At 38.3% G+C, this 22252-nt stretch overlaps 6 protein-coding genes across 11 annotated transcripts in view; 4 read left to right on the forward strand and 2 right to left on the reverse strand.

The window, feature by feature from the left end:
* The window catches only part of LOC116844848, a 3304-nt gene extending 1219 nt beyond the window's left edge, over positions 1 to 2085 (reverse strand). Inside the window, exons 1-2 of one of the 2 annotated variants that reach the window (XM_032816932.1) lie at positions 1942 to 2085; positions 89 to 289 (exon numbers count right to left, since the gene is read on the reverse strand). In XM_032816932.1, coding sequence (XP_032672823.1) covers positions 89 to 289; positions 1942 to 1966 — 226 coding nt within the window. In that variant the 5' untranslated portion in view covers positions 1967 to 2085. Of the gene's footprint in view, positions 1 to 88; positions 852 to 1941 lie in introns of those variants that run through there. The other variant, XM_032816931.1, reaches the window with a different exon arrangement.
* Positions 1086 to 3843, forward strand: LOC116844847 (enoyl-CoA hydratase domain-containing protein 3, mitochondrial). Of its 2 annotated transcripts, XM_032816930.1 has the most exons (7): positions 1088 to 1305; positions 1440 to 1518; positions 1614 to 1685; positions 1972 to 2145; positions 2296 to 2483; positions 2623 to 2783; positions 3061 to 3843. In XM_032816930.1, the coding sequence occupies exons 2-7, from the start codon at positions 1516 to 1518 to the stop codon at positions 3288 to 3290; spliced, it is 828 nt and encodes a 275-aa protein (XP_032672821.1). In that variant the 5' UTR covers positions 1088 to 1305; positions 1440 to 1515; the 3' UTR covers positions 3291 to 3843. The 2 variants fall into 2 exon arrangements, with proteins under 2 accessions (XP_032672820.1, XP_032672821.1); XM_032816929.1 differs by lacking the exon at positions 1440 to 1518 and having other exon boundaries at positions 1086 to 1305.
* Positions 3844 to 5528: 1685 nt separating this feature from the next.
* On the forward strand, positions 5529 to 7327 carry LOC116844851. Its single transcript, XM_032816936.1, has 3 exons — positions 5529 to 5861; positions 6589 to 6723; positions 6830 to 7327. Exons 1-3 carry the CDS (start codon positions 5687 to 5689, stop codon positions 7069 to 7071), a joined length of 552 nt encoding a protein of 183 aa, XP_032672827.1. The 5' UTR covers positions 5529 to 5686; the 3' UTR covers positions 7072 to 7327.
* A 137-nt stretch (positions 7328 to 7464) lies between these two features.
* On the forward strand, positions 7465 to 10867 carry LOC116844846 (target of rapamycin complex 2 subunit MAPKAP1). Of its 2 annotated transcripts, none has more exons than XM_032816927.1 (7): positions 7465 to 7762; positions 8013 to 8153; positions 8362 to 8636; positions 9230 to 9399; positions 9485 to 9778; positions 9886 to 10127; positions 10252 to 10445. In XM_032816927.1, the coding sequence occupies exons 1-7, from the start codon at positions 7690 to 7692 to the stop codon at positions 10443 to 10445; spliced, it is 1389 nt and encodes a 462-aa protein (XP_032672818.1). In that variant the 5' UTR covers positions 7465 to 7689. The 2 variants fall into 2 exon arrangements, with proteins under 2 accessions (XP_032672818.1, XP_032672817.1); XM_032816926.1 differs by having other exon boundaries at positions 7690 to 7783; positions 10252 to 10867.
* Positions 10748 to 11703, reverse strand: LOC116844852. Its single transcript, XM_032816937.1, has 2 exons — positions 11441 to 11703; positions 10748 to 11304 (listed from the first exon to the last, which is right to left on the reverse strand). Exons 1-2 carry the CDS (start codon positions 11556 to 11558, stop codon positions 10874 to 10876), a joined length of 549 nt encoding a protein of 182 aa, XP_032672828.1. The 5' UTR covers positions 11559 to 11703; the 3' UTR covers positions 10748 to 10873.
* Positions 11704 to 13286: 1583 nt separating this feature from the next.
* LOC116844842 (dual specificity mitogen-activated protein kinase kinase hemipterous-like) lies at positions 13287 to 19257 on the forward strand. Of its 3 annotated transcripts, none has more exons than XM_032816915.1 (9): positions 13513 to 13630; positions 14377 to 14424; positions 14490 to 14980; positions 15211 to 15390; positions 15468 to 15602; positions 15676 to 15923; positions 17418 to 18149; positions 18599 to 18898; positions 18974 to 19257. In XM_032816915.1, the coding sequence occupies exons 3-9, from the start codon at positions 14498 to 14500 to the stop codon at positions 19107 to 19109; spliced, it is 2214 nt and encodes a 737-aa protein (XP_032672806.1). In that variant the 5' UTR covers positions 13513 to 13630; positions 14377 to 14424; positions 14490 to 14497; the 3' UTR covers positions 19110 to 19257. The 3 variants fall into 3 exon arrangements, with proteins under 3 accessions (XP_032672804.1, XP_032672806.1, XP_032672807.1); XM_032816916.1 differs by lacking the exon at positions 13513 to 13630 and adding an exon at positions 13693 to 14057; XM_032816913.1 differs by lacking the exon at positions 14377 to 14424 and having other exon boundaries at positions 13287 to 13630.
* The last annotated feature ends 2995 nt before the right edge of the window (positions 19258 to 22252 follow it).

A 22252-nucleotide genomic window follows, 5' to 3' on the forward strand; every position in this document is an offset into this window, starting at 1 on the left:
ACTAATACTTCTAATAAAATAAAAATACTTCAAATTATTCAAAAAATTATGTTATTACATATTTCATTTATTTTGTATTTCTACATACTTGCTCCAGTTCCCACTGACTTTTTGCCTTTGCTCTTCTGTGCCCGAAAGGAACCAAGTAGGCTGACCATCTTCTGTCGTACGAGTTTTACATCAAGATTCATACTTTGAGCTATCGCCTCCCATGCATCCAACTTCTTCTTCTTAGAATAATAATAATAATGTCTGGGATCCCATAATACTGGATGTCGTTCATAAAGATCTATCAGTAAGAGACACATGTCCATAGACCAGTCACACATCTTGGAATAATTTTAATTCAGCAGAATTACTGTCAGTCTTAGCTTCTGTTTGGTAATTTAAAGAACTGTATCAGTCATTGTCTTTAACATTTTTTTATATTAACTCTCTTCCTTTCATTGAAAATCCATTATACTAGAGCAAATTCAATTTACACTTATCATCTTGATAACTTCAATTTCGTTTCACAAGCTGCATTTTGGTATATTATATCGGAATAATAATAATGGAAGAAAATACAATAACAGAATAGTGCACAGAAGAGTTTAGACGCCTGCTTAAGCTGTTTACAGTCCGAGCACACCGAATGTATCAGTGCGCATGCGTTCGTGCGTAGTCTGAATAAGAATATAAGAATATACGATATCCCTTTTATTGAGCTATATTGCTCTTTTCATTACGGTAAGTTTTAAACATATTTATAATAAGTTATAATAAACATAAGGGATATTGTATGATTAATTTTCATGAGATTAATTGTTTTAAAATATATTAATACACACACTCACACACACACACACACACACACACACACACACATACAAATAATTCTTAATTCCAATATTTCAATATAAAATTTAGAAATCTTAGCAAAATAATTAATTTTTTTATATTGCAAGATAATTAATTGGCGATGTTTTTAAAAATTTTGGGAAGAAAATCGATTAAAATTTTGTTATTCACATAAATTTTATTCTTAAGAAATTATTAGATTTCTCTTTGTTTAAAATTTCGCGGGCTAACAGATAAAGTTGTCACTATCGTCTCGTCTGTATCATGGCGTGACGGCCAATGTACGTCAACGATAACCGTTATTTCTAATACTCCGAATCACGTCGGTGTCAATCGATACCAAGTTGAAAGTGCGCGATAAATATAATATCTAATTAACCCAAATCTGCAAATAAAGTACAGCATCATCGCGGAATGACAATTATCTCGAAATTTGTGATAAAAAATGGCTCAGCTGTCTTTCAGGTACTTGATTTGATATATTACATTTTTACTCTGTGCAAATTCTACGCACGATTATATAATATCTGGACAACGATATGCATTCTTAGCTGTGTATACATGTTATACACATATAAAGCTATTTCTATTTTATCCAGAAAGTCGCGTCTGCTTAACGCTGATTGGCTGGAGCAGTTGTGACGACATCGCGAGAAAAATGCGGGAACATTTCAAATGGCGCGTAAAGCGCACACGTGCAAACTATATTTTTCTAACGAATATTCTGTTGATAATAACTTTGACTATTGATTCAATACCATTTGATGTTACAGATGGGAAGATGTATCGCGAGGGCATTGTCAACCATTGAGAAGAAATATGTAGAGACTACACAGAAAGATGGGGTGAGGTGTTATCTATCCATATGTTCTTTTGAATATCAAAACATTCAGAAACAATATTATTTCTTTCAGTTCTGTAAATACAACTTGAAGTTTAGTCAATTTGCATTCCACCAATTATTGCTAAAAAAGCTGTTTAACTTTATCTTATAATTTCAAAAATTACATATTTATTAATCATTATTACGAATATTATTTGACTACAAACTTGTTTGTATCACTAATTATTTTATAATTATTATGCTTTTTATTAACTTACTCTTTTTTATAATCGTTGATTTCATTCTAGGTCAGAACTATCCAATTAAGCGATTCTGCCTCGCTCAATTCCCTGTCACTGGAGATGCTGAAGACTCTGATAAGCGAAATTAAGAGGGACGAGGACAACCAAGATCTACGATCAATCGTTCTGACATCCGTGCCAGGAAAAGTTTTTTCTGCCGGACACAATCTTAGGGAACTGGTTCGTAGACGAGATTAGCTGATCTGGTTTCGGCCTCATTTCTGTAGAAACATCTCTTTGCATCCATCTGAAAAAAAATATTATCTCTATCTAAAGAAAAGATATAATTATCTATCTAAAGAAAAGATATAATTATCTCATGTCGTTTAGACAACTACCAACGACAAGTTGCACAAAGAGGTGTTCGAGACCTGTTCGGAACTGATGCGATCCATCAGCCAGAGTCCAGTGCCGGTGATCGCGGCCGTTGACGGTTTGGCAGCTGCGGCCGGTTGTCAATTGGTCGCGGCATGTGACATCGCGGTATGCACGGAGAGAAGTTCGTTCTCTACTCCGGGGTAATTTGCGAAGATTGTTTCGATATTTGTTATATTATATATAATTTATTATCATTAATATATTAATTTATTATCATTTATTACTTACCTTACACATCCACTTGAGAAACGTAATACTCGTTCGTAATACTTTTTTCAGAGCAAATCTCGGGATATTCTGCTCAACACCAGGTATACCGCTAGTACGTAACGTGCCGAGGAAAAGTGCGTCGTACATGCTTTTCACGGGATACCCTATTTCCGGCAAAGAAGCCTACGAATGCGGTCTCGTTAGCAAGGTCGTGCAGAATGATAAACTCGGTGAGTCACTCTGAAACATTAATGCACAAAACATTAAACAGGCGTCATTAGAATTAAGCCAAGTAAGCGTAAATTAACTACGATAGAATTGAACTCTCTTCTCAAAGGGCATTACAAAAATTTTTAAAAATATTATCATGTTTTCACAAAATATTTACTGAGAAGTTTAAATCACACGACTTCCAGTTATCAGTTTCAATTGATATGAAATTCATATAATGTTAGTAAATTTTGCGTTTGGGCGAATTTCTTATTATGCTTATAATTTTAATTTCAGACGAAGAAGTCCGTCGAATTACAAGTGCAATTAATATGAAGAGTCGCTCGGTTGTACACATCGGTAAGACGTTTCTGTACGAGCAAATGGATCTCGATATATCGACGGCGTATCTTCGGGGCACCGAAAAAATGGTGGACAATTTGAAGATGAGAGATGCGCAAGAAGGAATACGAAGCTTTCTGGAGAAGAGGAAACCGAAGTGGTCACACAGTTACGAAAAGAATTGATTATGCGGTTGATTTGTTTATATTCCTTCCTCAATTACTATCGTGCATTATCGTACTCGATTTAACCTTTTTTACACGCACAAATTTTTACATTTGATAAGAGTTATAGTATTTCTGACCCGGATAAAAGTCAGCTTTGATTTAAAAAGGAAAAGAAAATTTAAAAACGTAAATGAGATTAACGAATACAAAATGTGTTCTGCACTTGATTCCTATTTCTTTGAGTGAATTTCTTTTGCATGGAGTATATTTCTATTTTGGGTCATCAATTATGTATATGTATAAAGCGAATCACGATTCTAAGTCTTGACTATTGTTATGTACTACGCGATTTCCAAATCTTGGTCGATTACACGATCTGATGATTCAATTTTATGTAATCAGATTAGACAAATAATATCATGTTATTATTGTTTGTCAAAAAAGACAGAGATTAACCATATAATACATTAAAGATTACTTAAGTTTCGAGATAACCTCAAGAAAAACAAAAGATATAAAGATAGGCCAATGAGAAAACCACTCCGTGTTTGTTAATAAACAATTATATCGATTTGACTATATAATATTCCCGAATTCACAAATGTGGGAATTATTTTAAACTTCTTACAACTTTAGAGACCAATCTGTTTGTCTTCGGATCGTCGTTTCGCTCTCTAAAATATCTTATGCATGAAGACAATTTTGTGGAGGAAAAAAATTACAGAACAAAATTATCACAGTACGAACCACCAATCGCACTCGTGCGAAACCTTGAAATTCGTCGCAATTTACAATTGCCGGATTTTCCCGTTAGTCGTGTATAATTGGCAAAATGTATGACGAAAATATTTACCAAATGGTTCGTTCAATTTAAACTTTAAGCGCGATATGGCGATTCGAAATATTGAATATCTTGCGTGGTCTTCCTTATGTATACACTGTTACTGATACAACTGTCCTATTTACGATATTGCCGAAGACACGTGGAGCATTAATGCGAGGAGGAGAATAAGATTTTGCAACGCTAAAGCTACTGAGATTCGTGACTGGACATTGAATGTCCTTGATTATTGATGATTTGCCACTGATTCCCGGAGATTTTGTTTTGATAATTATGTTTATTGACATAACGCCTCTTTAGCAAGAAATCTCTGCTTGTGGTCCCGCATTACAAGCCAACAAACAATAACAATAAAAAAGCCACGAGAAACAAGCTTGAGATCTACGCCGATATTTTGCGTATTCGCGAGATCACGAGAGAATAATTCAATAATTTAATATCTTCAATTTAATAATTTAATAATTTATTGCCAGTATAGCAATAATTTATTTCATTTGTTCATTTTGATATTTATATAATAATTTTAAGAAATATATACGAATAAATAGATGCTCACTTTCTTGAAATATAATATCTAGTAACGATAAGATTTGACTTTTACTAAAAAAGTAGAGAAATTAAGATGAAAGTTAAAAAAAATTTATAATGATGTTTTTAAACGTCAATGATAAAAATAACATCTCATTTTCAAACTTAATTATTCATTTCTTTTTTTAACGACATCGACTCGAGACAAAACATGATATTTAAATAGCTATAAATAAAAGTGCTTTCATATAGATACCTGGAAGAGAGATATAATACTTTGTACTCTGTATTCTTGTGTGGTAGCAAAAATTGGTACAAACAATAACTATTTGAAATTAAATTATTACTAGTTGCAACTAGTCATAATTAAAATTTTTTAATTTTTATTTTATATTTTTTTGGACAGTTATCTCCAGACAGATATGCTCTTCCTTCGCAAATACCTTTATCCTAATATCTATATTTTTTCAAATTACGTACGGATTTAGTAGTTTTCTAAAATATATTCAAAGAATCTTTAAAAAAAATTAGGCCAACAAATTAAAAAAAATTAGACATCGTTTTGATATCTTTCTTTTTACAAATACGTTAAAAGATTTGCGTTTTTCATGGTTTTGTACTGCCGTGTCGGCTAAGTCTAACTACGAGCCTGGGCTGATACGCGAAGCTACGCAGAAGATAGACGTGTCCGTGTCTTCTCGGGTCCAAAGATAATAAGACTGATAAGAATACGCTGCGGTGGTCGGGTAACGTCAACGAGAATCTCGAAGGCCGCTAATAGGTCGCTCTTATTATGTCGCGCTGAGAACGCAGCAGATAATAGAAGTATCTGACTGTCCATCTCCGTCTCGCTGCATCATTCTCCTTCTTCCTCGTTTCATCGACTTGGTTGCGTGCTTATAAATGAGAGCAGGCATCGTGCCGGACATCAGTATCATTCTGGCGTGATTTCAAAGCCAAGTAGACACATCAAACATCACACGTGACCACACGGAAAACCGTATAAGAATTGATCTCTTGATGACAAGGGCAAATCTATTGGTTGATGATTCTTACTGAGACCACTAGTGTTGGCGGCTGCATGAGGCTTGAGACGATCCAGAAGATAGAAACTCGACGAGCGGGGCGAGATAGAAAGAGTACGTTGAAGACAAGCCTGGGGACGCAAAGAAGATTCACCAGAAGACAGATAACAGAGTTGCTCTTCGAAAATTGCACTGGTTAGTTTCAGGAGGAAATGTATCAAACAGTCTAAAAATATGCTTAGCATTATTCTTCGTGATGTATCGATATGAAGTGACATGATGAAAATGTGAAGAATTGCAAATATCTGATACATTCGTTAATATCGAGCACGAAATGAGAAAGTGTTTGCCAATAATGGCACAGAAATGCACGTTCTATTGGCTGACAAACATCGAAGTTATCAATGACGTGGAAAGTAAATGTACAATACAAGCAAGATGTATATAAATAGCTATCAAAGACTATACCTTATCGACACGCAATGTATCATTAGTCTTGCACGAAAAAGCATTAATTCTGATTTAATAATAAAGTTTAATATAGACTCATTTCTTGCAAATAAGAATATTAGTGAAATAAATGAATGAGATTTTTAAAAATATTTTCCTCATTGAGAATACATTAAATTTTCTTAATAAAATGCAAATATGTATTACAATTATCATGTAATATATAAGTACTCAAATAATATGAAGTATTCTGAGATTATTCTAGGTGTGCTTAGGACATCCTAAACATATTTGGGATAATTTTGAGATATTTTGTACTATTTGTGTGGATATATACTTTTATCTTTTGTGTGGATATATACTTATATATAAATTTATTTAAAAAATGTTCAACGAATATGCTCGTTATAACATGTAAAATAATGCTTTCTTTATTCACTTGAATATAAAAACATTTAAATATTTCTTCCAGACTGTGAAAAAATGGCCGCTATTCCACAAGGTGCTTTTGCAGCGCGTAAAGTTCGTTATAACGAAGAACTAACTATTTCAATGTCGGCGATGGAAGAAAAAGAGAATATGTTCAATTCGAGACCTTCTTTAGAAGGTAATTCTTGCTCAGTTAATATATAGAAAGGAATAAACAATAATTCATTAGCACCTTCATGCTTATTTCGCTTTAAACTCACCTCGATGACTTACTGAATGTGCAGGCTGGGAGCTGATGCCGTTGAAGTATAACAGCAAACTAATGAATAGCATTTGGGGCCTCTACAATCGTTACTCAGTGCATAACTTCAAGAAAAATACCGATGCCAAGGAGGGGGCCCGCGGTGGGGTGGCCGTGGCGATCTGGGGCGCCATTCTGGAAAACCACCCCCCGGTTGTGAATGCAGCCGCTGCTGCCGCCAATGCAGAAAGTCCCCGGAACATATGGACCGGAAACGGTCTTTAAACAAGTCACGTTATTTGGTTATTTGGATTTTAACGCTAGAATAGAAAGATGAAAGATGATCATTTAATCGTTGATAAGAGGAAGTCTATAATTATACGAAATAAGCTTCTTTTTTTGTGACAAAGTGTTAGATAGAACCGAAAGAAGCGTGACTGTTAATTTACAAAATTCTTACGCTGCATAGTGATTAAAGCCGACGCAATGCGTTGAGATGTATTATTATAATATATTGCAAATAAATAAAAAAAACTGAACATTGCGTTGACTCGTTAATGTCGTATAATTTGAAGAATAAACGTTAGTCGTCTTTACCTTAGTCGTTTTTACCTAGAAATATTCTCCTTTAGCAGCAAATAGAATTCCGCGCGTCCATCTTCCATTACTGTCGATTGATAAACTGAATTGCAGCACAGGCAGATGCCATCGACCGGTGACCGTGGTAAGCTTCAAGGCGTTCATTGAGAAGCAGTATGGTAGTAGCGCGTAAATCGATCCGCCGGTTTGTAAAAAGGACCGATCAGTCAGTTGTGAACGGCTCGTTGTAGTGTGTATCTTATTATTGTTCTAGTTGATCCTATCTACTATATTTGGTGAATATTAATCAATTAAAAAAGAGAAATGGCCCTCTATGATAACCAGCATTGGCTTCTGTCGCACATCAGAGATAGTTTTCTCGCTACGGATGACACAGGTGTGCATCGGATAAACCTAGGTTAGAAATGTCAAAATTAAATGTTACTCCGACTTTGATCCGAGTAATTTTAGTAGGTATATTTAATAACGTTGATATGTATGGTATACGTGATATATGCTTAAAAAGCTTGCATTGTAACATATTTGACAAGAAATTTAATCTTAATATGAATTCATATATGTAAGACAATTAGATTGCTCAGATAAATTAGATAAATCATTACTTTATGTTATCTTTTGGCTCAAAGGTATGTGTGAGATGGTGATGTTAGGAGAAGATCTTCCAAGGCAAATGAAGGAAAATGGAATATTGCAATGTTATCCTGGAAGAGAGGAGAGTGACGATGAAGATTTGGATGCATTGGCAGAGTCTTATGACATACAAATGGGTATGTGAGATGCCTCAATTATACTGTGCAATATTCATATATTATAAATTACAAATCAATTGTGATTTTGTTCAAAATTATCCACTTAAAATAATTTTGGTAACATTATTTGTTTAAATACATTCAAGTTATATATAATTTAAGGTAAATTTAAATAATTATTTTAAAGTTAAATTACAAAATTATAAATTTTGCACCATTGTTCTAGATATGGAATTCAGTCACAGACAAAGATCCAACACTGCACAGAGACTGGAGAAGATGGACATAGAAAGGAAGAAGGCTGCTGAAGTCAAGCATGTTAAATGGGAACATAATCCTAATGCTGTCACACCTACAGATCAGTCAGAGCTATTTCAGAGGAAAGATTTTCGTAAAAATGCATCGTTGAAAAGAGGACATTCTCTTCTGTCAGAACAACTCGAGAAGTGTCCTAATTTACCTCAAAATCCATTCAAGGAATACGCCAAGTTCGATGGCAATGTATGTAATGTTATGAAAGTTGTGAAAACTTGCATAACTTATACAATCTTTGTTCTTCAAAGTTCTTAGTCTCTTGCTATGGTAATCTTGGTTTATAATGGAAAAGCAAGGAAATGTGTATATTCAAAATTTCTGCAGAGTACATAAAAGAAAATATATATCTAGAAGTAGACATTTGCAATCGATTAAGCATATTTACGAGATACTCTGAAAACTTTCCTTTAACCTTCTAACTTTCCTTCTAACAATCAATAAATAATCGTAAAATTAACATGACAAGATAATAAGGAAATGTAGGTTAAAAAAAGAAAGTTACAGGTCATGTTAATTTTATAATTTATTGTTAAAATAAAAGGAAAGGATATTTTCAGGATATTTTAGAGATGTGTTTAATTAATTGCAAGAATATTTTTTGTTTATATATCTTGTTGTATATCTTTTTATTTCAACGTACTTTTCACGAATTTTGGGCATGCATTTCCTCGCTTCTGACAACATCAATAAGGAATTCCGCGGTCAAGGACCGACCTTAAGAATAGAGATAGTCTGAAAGTTCTTTTTGTAACAAATATATTTAGAAATTTCCGTTGCAGGCACAGGTCGGTACACTCGTGAGAAAGTACAGGATATTCATGTGTATGTTGCCAAAGGAGGAGAGAACTTACCCGCTGCAGGTGGTCGTCACGGCAACGGCACGCGTGCTAGACTTCATCGGATTGATTTGCTACAAATATGCAAGTGAACATCCCGATCATAATTTGAAGTTTGTAACTAACTCGACTTCGCGCCACCCTATACACATTCGTAGGTATATTCACGGCAAAAACTCGGTTCGTCGTTACTTTCAGGGAAGACATCTCGCGCTACGGCCTCTACATCACTGAGGACGACGGTGAGGTGGACTGGGCTTTCCCCTGCTTAGATCTGCGCGAGACTATCTCAAAGTTCGAGTTCACAACACTGGGTTTGATTGAGATGAAGCCAAGTGATCTGGCGAGACATAACGTAGTTTGTTGTATAGAGAAGAAGGACGAGGAGGATTTGGAGGGTAAAGACAAGGAGCAAGAAGAAGTTGCGAACGATTTGGCAAAGATGGAGGGTCATACCACCGCGATGGAAGCACCGTTATATCAATCATATAGGTAGTTTCTCGATAACTAAATATTATGCAGAAATTTCTGCAGAAGTTTTAGACGCTTTTGTTGAAATAACATATGTTCCAATCGTTTAAATATGCCTCTGATCATAGGGTATATATCATTAACAAGATGAGAGCAAAAACAGAGATTCACCTGGGTATATCAGGTGAGAAGATAGAAATAGATCCGGTCATAACAGGTAAAGGTGCGGCTAGGTTTTGGAACAGGCAGCGTGCGGTCAGTTATCACATAGACAACATCGCTTGGTGTGAAGTGACAGAGACCAAGGGTTCAAAGACTATGTTCACATTAGTTTACACTCCACAGTCAAACACTCCTGATAGTTTTCTGGGTGAGGCAATCTTCCTCTCACAACTACATACACTGCAATAAATTGAAGGAATTATATTTTGCCAAAAAATTTAACATGTAGATGACTCCTTATAAGTTCTTAATACCATTAAATGATACTGCAGGTCAAAGCCACTCGCTGCATCAGTCTGCATCGTTTAAAAATCACGATTTCGAGGCAGACTCTGTAACAGCTGAGGAGATTGTGAGAAAGATCAATCATATCTTGGAGTTGCACAGTGGCACGTCCAGAAAGGAGTATCTTGCACAGAAGGAGAGGAAGGCCGCGAGGAGAAAGAGCTTTCATCTACACAGATGACAGCTCTACTGGTTGTTTCGTGCAATCTTAGATTACCTGAGGCATTGAGCATTATATAACAGCTGACGATTGTAAGGAAAAAAACATCTTTGTATGATCAAATATATTATGATTTTTGTTAACAACTTGAAAGTGAGATAGTATATATATGGACAATGGCTATCTATACTCCACGAATGCAAAGTTATTGTTGTACTGTATAATATTACTAAATTATTTTGTATTCATTATACTTCATCTCCAGTGGAATCATGGATGCGCCATGAACACAATCATCACACCAATAAGTATTGTACAATCAATCTTAGTATGTAGTATCATATTTAATTAATTTAAATGTTATTTATATTTATACTACAAAAACCTCTAATTACTAATGAAATTGCAACAACTTTAATAATAATAATAATACTTCAAATATATCTATCTTAATCTTCCAACATTTCTATAATATCTCTGCTGGCTCTGGAGATATTATTTTCCATCTTCTCCATGAATCTTTGATTTAACTTATTCACTACCTGACTGAGTGTAGATATTTTCAATGCCACATCTGACAGCTTTTGACTATTTTTGCAAATATACTCATAATTGGGACGTGCTCTGATAAAAGCTCTTTCAGACTTTGTTAATATATTTAGATCAAGAAGTTGTCCCTGGCTCTCTGCTATTGCTTTTTGCTTGGTCAAGTTCTTTCGTTGAGACTTGCGCTTTTTGTATTCTTGCTGCCAATCTTTTCGCTCCTGTTTGAGTTTTTCTATATATTTCTCCAGATCAAACGATTCAACACCTGTTTGTGTATCTTCTTCGTATTCGTTTGATGCAAGTTCAGTCTTATTAGTTGTGATTTTATTATCATCTAAAAAAAGATATTTATGTACTTGCATTCCTAAATAACTGACATACGTTTTATGCAAATTGATACACTGAGAATCAAATTATTTATAAAAAAGTACAGCAATAAAGAAACGTGCTATATTGCTAAATTAACTTACTTTCTTGTTGGTTAAACGTTATATTTTGTCTACAGAATATCGATGACCTTCGTTTGTGGATAATCTTCGCGGATCTATATTCTTCATCGAGGTGCGATACTTGGGACACATCAGCCATAGCTATTCTTATTGCGATGACAGATTTCTTGATATTGTCCACCGCTACTACAACATGGCGACCAAATTTTTAAATAATTTTAAACGAATTCCCGCATGGGCACATGATATGTTTTAACCAATAGGTGAAACTTCAGGATCTAGTCACAAGGGCTGCGTTCGCTTTGGGCGCTTATGCGCTGTAAGCGTCATTCTGGCTGCGTTCCAAAATTCACTGCCAGTACTGAAAATCTATAGTTCATGTCACGTATACTATAGAATTTCAGTACTGGCAATGAATTTCGGAACGTAGCCTCTATCTTCTTCCTGCATGTAATGAGCGATAAAGATAGATTGACGGGATGATATTCCGTTACCGTGGTTCCGACAGTTGTCGGTACGCGGGAACGGAATAGTACCCGTGGGGTACTATTCCATACACGCTTACCGACAACTGTCGGATCGGTAAACATCGTTGCGCAGCTTTTCTATAGTATAAAAAGCTGCGCAACGCGTCTACCGATCCGACAGTTGTTGGTAAGCGTGTACGGAATAGTAGGGCTGCGTTCCAAAATTCTACTCGGTATGTAGAATACATTTTATTGACTAATCGTGATAAAGAAATTCTAGTTATCTTTATTCTTATTGATTAATTAAATGTTACTCTATCCGTTGTGTAGAGTTTTGGAACACTACCCAATATGTAATGCAAGATTTACACCGCATCCAATGTTGACGTACGACGTCCGATATCCTATAGGAGAATAGCTTTTTAATAGAGGATTCAATTCTCCATTGGAAAGTTGTTCTCCTATTGAATATCGGACGTCGTACGTCAGACATTGGACGCGGTGTAAATTCTCCATAATGCAGACTTATGGCTCCTACACACAGGACGCGGTAATGCTTGCCGCGCGGCGGAAGTTTGCATGACAGCCAATCAATATGCTGCTTTCCGTAATAACCTTCTAGCTCTTACGGAAAAACAACATATTGATTGGCTGTCGCGCGGACTTCCGCCGCATGGCAAATCGCGTCCTGTGTGCAAGAGCCAATAGGTGCTTTCCAATTGATTAACACATCTTGACATATACGTAAACCAGTTTATTGGTCGCATATTATCTAAAATATCTTGTAAGATAATATACAACCAATAAACTAGTTTTGTGTAATACACAAAACGTAACTGGAAAGCACCCATTATGACGTCAATAATCGCTCTCGGAGCGATTAATCCAGAGCCAGTCGAACACGCTATTAGAGTGAGAAAAAATATACTCGTCTCACTCTACTTATTGCACTAGTGTAGCAATACAGCAAAAAAGTACAGACACGCACTTTTTACGAGTTTACATATTGGCGGCCGCCATTTTGTGGGCGCTTTGTCTAGTTTCTCTTGAGCTACATTCAGATTCTATTACTAGAATGCACAGATTCTATTACTAGATTGGTTCCGCTCTCGTTCCGCGATCCGCTATTCCGCTGCATAGGTTTACACTCTCATATTAGAAGTGCTATAGGCTGCGTTCCGAAATTTGCTGCTAGTGCTGAAATTCTATAGTATACGTAACATAAATTATAGATTTTCAGTACTGGCAGTGAATTTCGGAACGCAGCCATAGTATATGTAACATATACTATAGTGTTTCTAGTAATAGAGTGCACCGAGTAGGGAATCTGGACGCACCCCATGACGCTCTTGAAATATTCATCTAAACGTGGCGACGTGCAGCGGCAGTTGGCGGACCTGTGAACGCGTGCGGACCGGCGGCGCAGCACTCGCTGCCAAAAAGGGGCAGTGGAGAGTGATGCGAAAATTGTCAAATACCTGGTGCGCGGCGGTGGTGTGGCCCCGGTGAGCCTGCGTTAGTGTGGTGCGACGAGCAGCGTGCAGCTGTGCGAAAAGGCGCGCGATGTCGAGCACCCTGGAGAACAAAATCCTGAATCTGCAGGAACGTCTACGGGCGGAGAACGAGTCGCGAGACAGGGACAGACAGGGCGGCGAGGTTGGTCCGACCGCGGGCCTGCAGTCATCGTCGTCGTCGTCGTCGACGGGTCCCACGTCTAGTCCTGCGCTACGGAGACCTCGACAACGTAAGTATTGCGCGCGAAAAATTCCACAAATGTCGCTGGATCGCTCTTCTCGTCGATCGATATCCTGGCGACAGCTGCGTCGTCGCGCACGATCGCGCTCGACCGTTCACTCGTGCATTTTAGGTTATGTTGATCATCACGATCTCCATCGTTGTTCTCATACCTCTCTGCAAACTAATGGTTCACAGGATGTCCAGTTTCAATTCTTATCGGATAATAAAATGAGATTTCTTGTCACTTCATTTGCTTATCAGTTACTTTCGTCGGTCGTTTGTTTATCTGCCTTGGGTATATCTGTTTTGGGTTGTCTTAGGTTTGTACTGTCTTTCTGTTTGATCATTTTTGCCAGACTGTGAGGAACACTTGTGGCTGCAAATATTAAATATTTAATTACTGTTGATATTTTGAGCTATTTATTTGCATTAAGGTAAGTGTTGTAATGTTGAGCAGAGATTATCCATTAAGATACAAAAATTTTTTTATAATGTTAAATTTATAAGTACTACAATCACACTTTTCCAACATTTATATGTACAGATTTTGAAGTTAAAATAATTGAGACAAATATTCTTTTAAATTGGTAACTATTAATGATACTTTAGAATATTGAAGTAAGATCTGCTGGATCTGCTACAATTTAAATGATGCTTAACTTTTCTAATTTTACTTTTATATTTTCTGTATTATTTCATTTTCTTATATATCAACTTGTTCTTATATTTTCTATGCTCAACTATAATTATCAGAAGATAAGTAGTTATGGCCTCATCATAATTATCACAGGAGATAAATAGGTAATATACACAAATATACAAAAATATACAAAGGTAATATACAAAAATATTATTTTTCTTCATAGTCGGAGACATGGGTACTCCAACACGACCTAGGAGACAGCTGGATCTGCCAGTATCGCAGATGGTACCGCCAAAGAAACATGATATTGAGTTTGAGTCAAAATTACAAGAAATCATGAAGATGAATGGCATCCTGAACATCAATGGCCAGAAGTACCAAACGGAGATGAAGGACTTGGAGCATTTAGGCGAGCTCGGCAATGGCACGTGTGGCCATGTTGTAAAGATGAGGCATAAGCCGAGTGGTGTGGTGATTGCTGTGAAACAGATGCGACGTTCCGGCAACGCGGAGGAGAACAAGAGGATAATCATGGATCTTGATGTTGTACTCAAGTCGCACGACTGTCCTTATATTGTACAGTGTCTGGGTTGCTTCATCACGGAGTCCGACGTGTGGATCTGCATGGAACTGATGGCGACATGTCTGGACAAATTGCTGAAGCGCAGCAGGCAGGCGATACCAGAAGATTTTTTAGGCAAAGTCACAGTAGCAGTAAGTTCTTCCTACTTTCACGAGGAAACTCCTCTTATGTTTTGAGAATGTTTTTCAAATCTTATATTTTTCAAAGTAAGAAAATTTATATTAAGAGAAAAAAACTTGAATAGTATCAATACATTTTCTTCATGTGGGTCCGCCGCTTTCAAATTTGAAATAAAACTCTTACATACACAATAATTCTAAAATTGTTGGCGAGATTTCAATGGTACGACTCTTTTCTTCAGACAGTAAAGGCGTTGTCGTACCTGAAAGAGAAGCATGGTGTAATCCATAGGGATGTGAAGCCTAGTAATATATTGCTGGATGAGTCGGGTGGGGTGAAGCTTTGCGATTTCGGCATATCTGGCAGATTAGTCGACAGCAAAGCGAAGACGAGAAGCGCAGGATGCGCCGCGTACATGGCTGTAAGTAGGCATCTCGCAATGTTGCAGACAATGTTAGGAATTTTCTGAGAAATTGAACGATTATGTTTTTGTGGCAGCCCGAGAGAATAGATCCACCAGATCCAACCAAGCCAGATTACGATATAAGGGCAGATGTGTGGAGTCTGGGCATTACTCTGGTGGAACTAGCTACGGGAGTATTTCCTTACCGAGACTGCAAGACTGACTTCGAGGTAGATTTCTTTGCAGGCGATCGTTATTTCGCTGTGTCTCACCTCCCTCATCCGATCGTTCTACTCTTTGTAGGTACTGAGCAGGGTAGTACAAGACGATCCTCCGTCTCTACCGCAGGAGGCACTCTTCTCCGAGGAGTTCAGGAACTTCGTCACCTGTTGCCTCACGAAGAACTACAAGCATCGGCCAAAGTACCACAAGCTCATGGAACATCCGTTCATACGCAAGTACGACGTTTCGCAAGACGGCGAGACGGACTCCGCCTCGCCGAATTCCGGCTACCAGTGGTTTGGCAGAGTCATGCGACAATTAGAACCAAGGTAGGCCTCCGTTAACGGCCGTTCCTCCGTTCCCCGATCTCCTAGAGAAAATACATAACAGGATGAAACGTAACATAGCAAAGTGATATCGTATACGTTGCTGACGTTGAAAACGAACGTGACAGCGAAATCGGAATTTTAAAATACACGGCATGAGATTCCCGACTAATATAGATACTGATTTGGTTTGGTTATCTCTTTTTCTAGTTTTTTTATTTCTCAATAATAACCAGTTAATCACACTTTACCAACGTAATTCGTGAGTTTTAACACATTTCCACAGTGTCAGGTGGGTATTGAAGCGAAATTGAGCGCGACACGTTTGGCGAAATTTTCTTTTACGTTGAATGCGATGTCTCGAAATTGTCGCGTAAATTCATTCGATCGGCGAAATCGCGTTGATTTGATTATATGACATTGATTCTCACGATTTCGTCGGAGAATTTGCGATACTTCCGAGACATCCGATATATATTTATTTCTGACACTACTTTGCCAAAAAACCGACATGTTATAGACATTTCCTTATTATTTCGATTAAAAGTTTGCGTGCGTGTTGAATTGTGTTGCAGCGTTGAGCTTGAGGGAGGCAGCGCGGCGTAGCATCCTCCCTTCTCCCGTTCCTGTCCCGTTCCCTCTGCTCCTTCCCGGACGAACCGCCCGAATAATCCAGCAAGACATTAAACGAAAAAAAAGAAAAAAAAAGGAAAAACATGAAAACAGAAAAAAAGATTATTCCCACTCTCAGAGTATCCAAAAGTCTGCCCGATTTTCATTTCAAGTTGTTTGGTTTGTGCACGCGCCTGTTACACATCCCACCTTTCAACCCCCACTCACGGTAAGCATTGTTTTTTATTTATTTCAGTATTTTTTAATTCTTTCTGTCTTGTTTTTTTCTATTTCTCTTTCTTCGCAAACTTGCGTTAGTGTAGACAATTCGCCGATTCGTTCATTACGACTGCACGCATTGTTTTTTCTTATGCACATACATGCTGTTTTTCTTTATTTTACATATCTTTTTATTTTATTGATTTCGCGCTCTATGAATTTCAGGTACCACAAGTTCAGGCGAGATCACAGCAGTGAGATGAACTTAATTGAGACGAAGAGGATCACACATGGATCCTGATCTCGCTTCAACTTGAGGTACCTAACAACGCGAAAAACAGACGAACGGTCGCTGCTCTTGCAACATGAAACTTTTAGCGCAGTTTAGAGAACGTAGCGTACTCATTTTATAAGAAAACTTCCTCTGTCCTCTGCGATTGCATGCACAGTAACGATTAACGCTCCGCTCTAACTTCCATTAATTCTTAGTGTAAGCTAAGGTTTTTTACAGAGTCGTCGCGGTATCACGGGTGACAGTGTGCGATATATGAATTACACCAAAAATAAAGCTGGATTGTACTTTCGTTCTAGGGGCGGAGGAGAAAAAACCGGTGTACATTAATTTGCTCAGCATCTCAGAAAGATTTCATCCATGTCGCCGTTCAGTTTCAGGTTGCCGGGAGGGCAGCAGCGATTCTCGGGTCATGTGTCTTTGAAGCAGACGGCCCATTTTCGGGCGCAGTCTGACATACCTGCCTTCCTGAGGAGCAATAACGCCAATGTGACGGCTAAAGAGCCGCCACTGAATCCTGGTGGCTTCCTGCCGTTTCATCAGCGTTCCAACAGCGAGAACGGCGCCACTAACTACGTGTCTTACAGTCCATACGCGTTACGCCGCAAGGAGCTTGCTCGACCGTTCTCGCCGCCGACGACCAAGGACGTGATCGCGGAAGGACAGCCGCCGCGACCGTTTTCGCCCTACCGACAACTGGAACAGTCTACCCGGGATTATTCTGGCAATAGCTGCTCGACGAATGGCCAGAGTAGACAGGAGACGACGAGACCGTTCTCTCCGTATAGACAGCAGGACACTAACTTGATGGATGGTAACGGTCGATCCTACTCGCCCTATCGTAGCCGCTACGATGATCGTGATACGAGTAAGGATCGATGGCAAGGCATGTCGAGATCGTTGAGTCCCTTCGCCAGAGACTATTCTCCCTGGCGGCGAGAGAACGTCGATCCACCTGGCGTGATACAGCCGCCACAGCCGTCGTCGTGCGACAGCGGCCGTTATTCACCATTTCTGCAGCAACGACTGGCCCAACCTTCGCCGCCCGCACCTCAGACTCATCCTCCGCAGGACATTTACGGTAGCCCGATGATCAGCCGCAAGAGGTTAATCAATCAAGAATTATCAATCAAGGATATACATAGAATATCTAATGCTAAGTGTCCTGTATTTCATATAAACATAGATTAAGTCAAACTAAACAAAAGATTTCTTTAGCATTTTACGAATAACCACGTAACTTTTTAAGTTTTAATTAAATAACAATGATATATTATCGTGTGTGATTATCCGCCAATTCTTTTAAATTAATAATTCAAAAATTCACGTAGTAATTTGTAAAATAGCAGAGGACTTGTTTATTCAGTTTAACCTAATCTACAAGCACACGATGCCAGGCGCCGTTATCGCAACTCATCCACCCTATCATGTGTGATAATTTGCTACTTTTAGTTTAACCTAATTGACATGAGGTACGTGACACTTGGCGTCAGACATCTTGTATAATAAGATACTGTTATTTGTCGATAAGTTATATAATAAGATGTTGTCCCAGGTTTCCTTCGGAACCGCCCCCTCAGGGGTCCCACGGCTCCACTAGTCCGCAATTGCTGATCTCCCGCTTTGCGCATCAACTCAAGCAGGAGTCTCCGCCGTCATCGGTGATGCCGCCTCAGCAACAGGGTGCCGGCTCCAAGGAGTCCGCGAAGAAGCGTTTTGCATCTTACGTACGCCTCAGGCTCGGTGGTGAGCGCGCTCCTTCGCCGGAGCCACCGCCGAGATTGAGTCGCGGCGAGTCACCGCTCGCCCTTAGAAGGAATTTAATAGAACAGGCGTCTCCTTCTTGTCCGCGAAGGTATATGTTTACATGTCACTTTATTATCCATGGAAGTGACGCATGTATGACAGACGCTGTATTGGCATTTTCAAGGTACGTTTCGCCTTCTCCCCCTCAACCGCCACCCAGGAGACTGTCGGAGAGTAATTCCGTGCCCGGTAGCCCGCAGCACGTGCGAGCCCGTCTGCGCTACACTCCCGAACCGCAAAGGAGACCTCCGCCGCCATAACCCACCGCTACCGTTAAGCCTTATTCCTTGTTGTTGGTGCCATACGCGACACGGTACGCCCGTGGTGCAATCGCGTGCATCACGTAGTAGCGAGGTGCGTCGCACTCGACGACGACGGTTGCGCACAGAGCGAGTCGCGCGTATACGGTACATACGCACACACGTATACGGTGTTCTCAAGAAGAACAACGCTGTAAACCAAAAAGTAAAGAAATGAAGTATGGAGAAGCATGTTCTTTAATACTCAAACCGCCGCGAGCCGCGGTTTGTACGCGTCGAAGGCTGTATGAGAGGTCGATTTAGCGTGCGAAACAGCTGAAATCGTGAAAGAGCGATTTGATTTTTCTAGATAATCGCTGAATGTAAAAGAGAGAAAAAAAAAGAAAAAATAAAACTCGCACCGAGCAAGAAATCTGACAAACTTACGTCGGTGAATATTTCGGGTTGACAAATATTTTTCTGGATTTCTTATCGATGTGTCTAGACTAGGAAGAGGCGAAAGAAAGGAGAAAAACGCTTCTCAAATTTTAAACGCGCTTCACACGCTAAACTCGCTTTCTGCACGGTGGTAGCCTTTTAGCAAAGCCTTCGTTTCGCACAAGTGAGGATCGTCTGCGCTACGACGGAACCGCGCATGAACGACTTTCGCGACGTTTTGCACACGGCTTTCTAAATCGCCGCCGCGCGAGACGCGAATTGAATTACCTTCGTCAATGATCCTCTTCTCTCGACGTGTATTTATATAATAGGACACAAAAGGGAAACACGATGCTCAACTTTTTATATCGCTTGCGTGTAAAGGAATGCAGAGTGACAAGGACGGAAAAGTAATGAGATGCACCGTGACGTTTTTTCTAAAAAAAAAGTAAAACAAAAAGAGAGAAAGAGGAATACACATATATACACACAGAGACACAAACACCGGGGAGATATGGCGTCGTGCCGAAAACGCGTAAACCGTTCCTATCGCTCTTCGTTTACGCTTCTTTCTCTCCATCTTGAGGATCTTGTCACGATAAAACGAAAGAGATAAGCAGAGGAAGAGAGAGAAAGAGAGAAAGAGAGAGAGGAGAGTGAGTTAGAGAAAGATAAGTTGGATATTGCAACGAAACTCGCTCTCTTCTCTCGGACGGCTTCGCGGTATCTTTGCGACTCGAATTATAGCGACTCTCAGCGACTTTTCCACGTTTTATTATTAATATTATTATTACGACTATTATATGTTATTTATATATGAAGTAATACCAAACGCGCGAGGATGGGCCGTACGTTCACGGTACACAAAATCCGGCGTCGAGATCGAGCGCGAAATCGTACCGAGAGGGATACATTATCGTCCACACTCGACTTCTCCGTAACAAAGTAATGAAGGCACAATAATGTCGCAGTGGCACGCCTTACTCGTAGAATTTTACTACGAATTCACGGATGTATATTACTACTCAGTCGGCAGAGCGTGCGAGAGGCGTTACACGTTTAGAATGTTGTAATTAATTATTTTTAATTAACATTTAATCCCAAACTATGTTTAAGTCTACACTCGTAATCACCTTTGTCGTTTATTTGACAAAAGGATCTGTTGCAATGTAAATAAACTTATATTTATACGAGTCATTATACTTTTTCCTCTCTATAATTTTATTCCTTCTTCTCGGTCTCCTTTACTCTTCCTTTTAGGAACTTTGAGTCATTTTTACTATATTTATGCCTCTTTTATTTGTTTGACCTCGATCGAGTAGAATGTATCCTCGTTTGGAACGTTGAAAGGAATATTGCAAGTCATTCGCGCTGCCTGCTTATCGGCATAATTAATGTAACGACGTACAAAAACTTTGAACTTTATCCTCTGCTCTAACAATGTGCTTTAAGATTATTTCCAAACTTGAAAATTATACCATATACTGTATGTAAATGTATACTCTGATTTGATTTAACAGTTTGTATGACTATAATGCGGAGTAGATAGGAATTCATACTAATTTCTATCATAGAATTACATCATTTGAATCTCTCTCTTTTAAAAGAATTAAAAGAAATAGCACAAACGTAAAACAATAGAAAGAGAGATTCAAAAGTTTCTCGATTCTGAAGATTAGAAATCTCTAACTGTGGAATTAATACCCACATATATCTAAAATCGGGATATAAAACGTTTAAAAGACATTTTATGTTTTGACGTCTGAAAGATGACTTAAAAATGTCTTGCATCCCGATTTTGGGTATTGTGTTGTGTAAATATTATCTCATTTATATTTTTACGGAAGTTTTCGGAGACGAGGTGGTATCATCGTAATTTATTACAGCACATAAGATGCTGAAACATAGATAACTCTCGAGACTGAAAGTTAATTCTCGTTTCGTTATATATCTTTTTATCATTTACAATGACCGACATTTATATATCCACGGTAGTGCACGAGTATTCTGCCACACACCGCGTATATTTTTATCGTATCATGCCACGTAATCCCTAAGCAACTTTTTGTCGACAGACTGTCATGCGCACTGGGCTACGATGGATTTTCCAACTTTATTCTATCGTGCTACGATCGCTCTTTAATTTGCATTCTCTCAAGAGTCGATCGAACTTCGTAACGGCTGTATAACTGCTCCATTATCCCGTTACATAGCAGTGGATTTACTATATGCAAGTATCTTTTGAAACATACCGTAAGGTTACTCAATTGGCTCCCACACGTCTAAAATCGGGACATAGACGTTTTAAAGATGTCGATTGCGTTTGTGAACTACTATTATTAACGCACAAGTATGAACTGGCAAGTATAGTTTTAGGAGAAAATTAGAAATAACTATGACGTGAAGGTGGATGAGAATTTAGAAAAGAATATCCACACACACAGGCAGCACAAATTATACAAAAAAATTCCAGGCAGAACAAAGAATCATGATGACGTCAGAATAATATCAAGATAACGAGAAAAAGACTAAAAAAACTAATTTTTCAATCACGATTCGATCATTTTCTCAAAATTTTGATGTCATCGTAATTTTCTGTTCCATTTTGGATGTCTTCAAGGTGTTCAAAAAACGTTTAAAAGAAATAGGATATCTTTTGGACGCGCGTCCTTAAGACATCACTTTTTGCTACATTGTGTTACCTGCTCTACTAAAAAAATTTCTAT

This window comes from Odontomachus brunneus, unplaced genomic scaffold, assembly GCF_010583005.1.
Source record: "Odontomachus brunneus isolate Ranch 3 - 2012 unplaced genomic scaffold, Obru_v1 Obru_scaffold_047, whole genome shotgun sequence".
Taxonomy (NCBI): Eukaryota; Metazoa; Arthropoda; class Insecta; order Hymenoptera; family Formicidae; genus Odontomachus; species Odontomachus brunneus.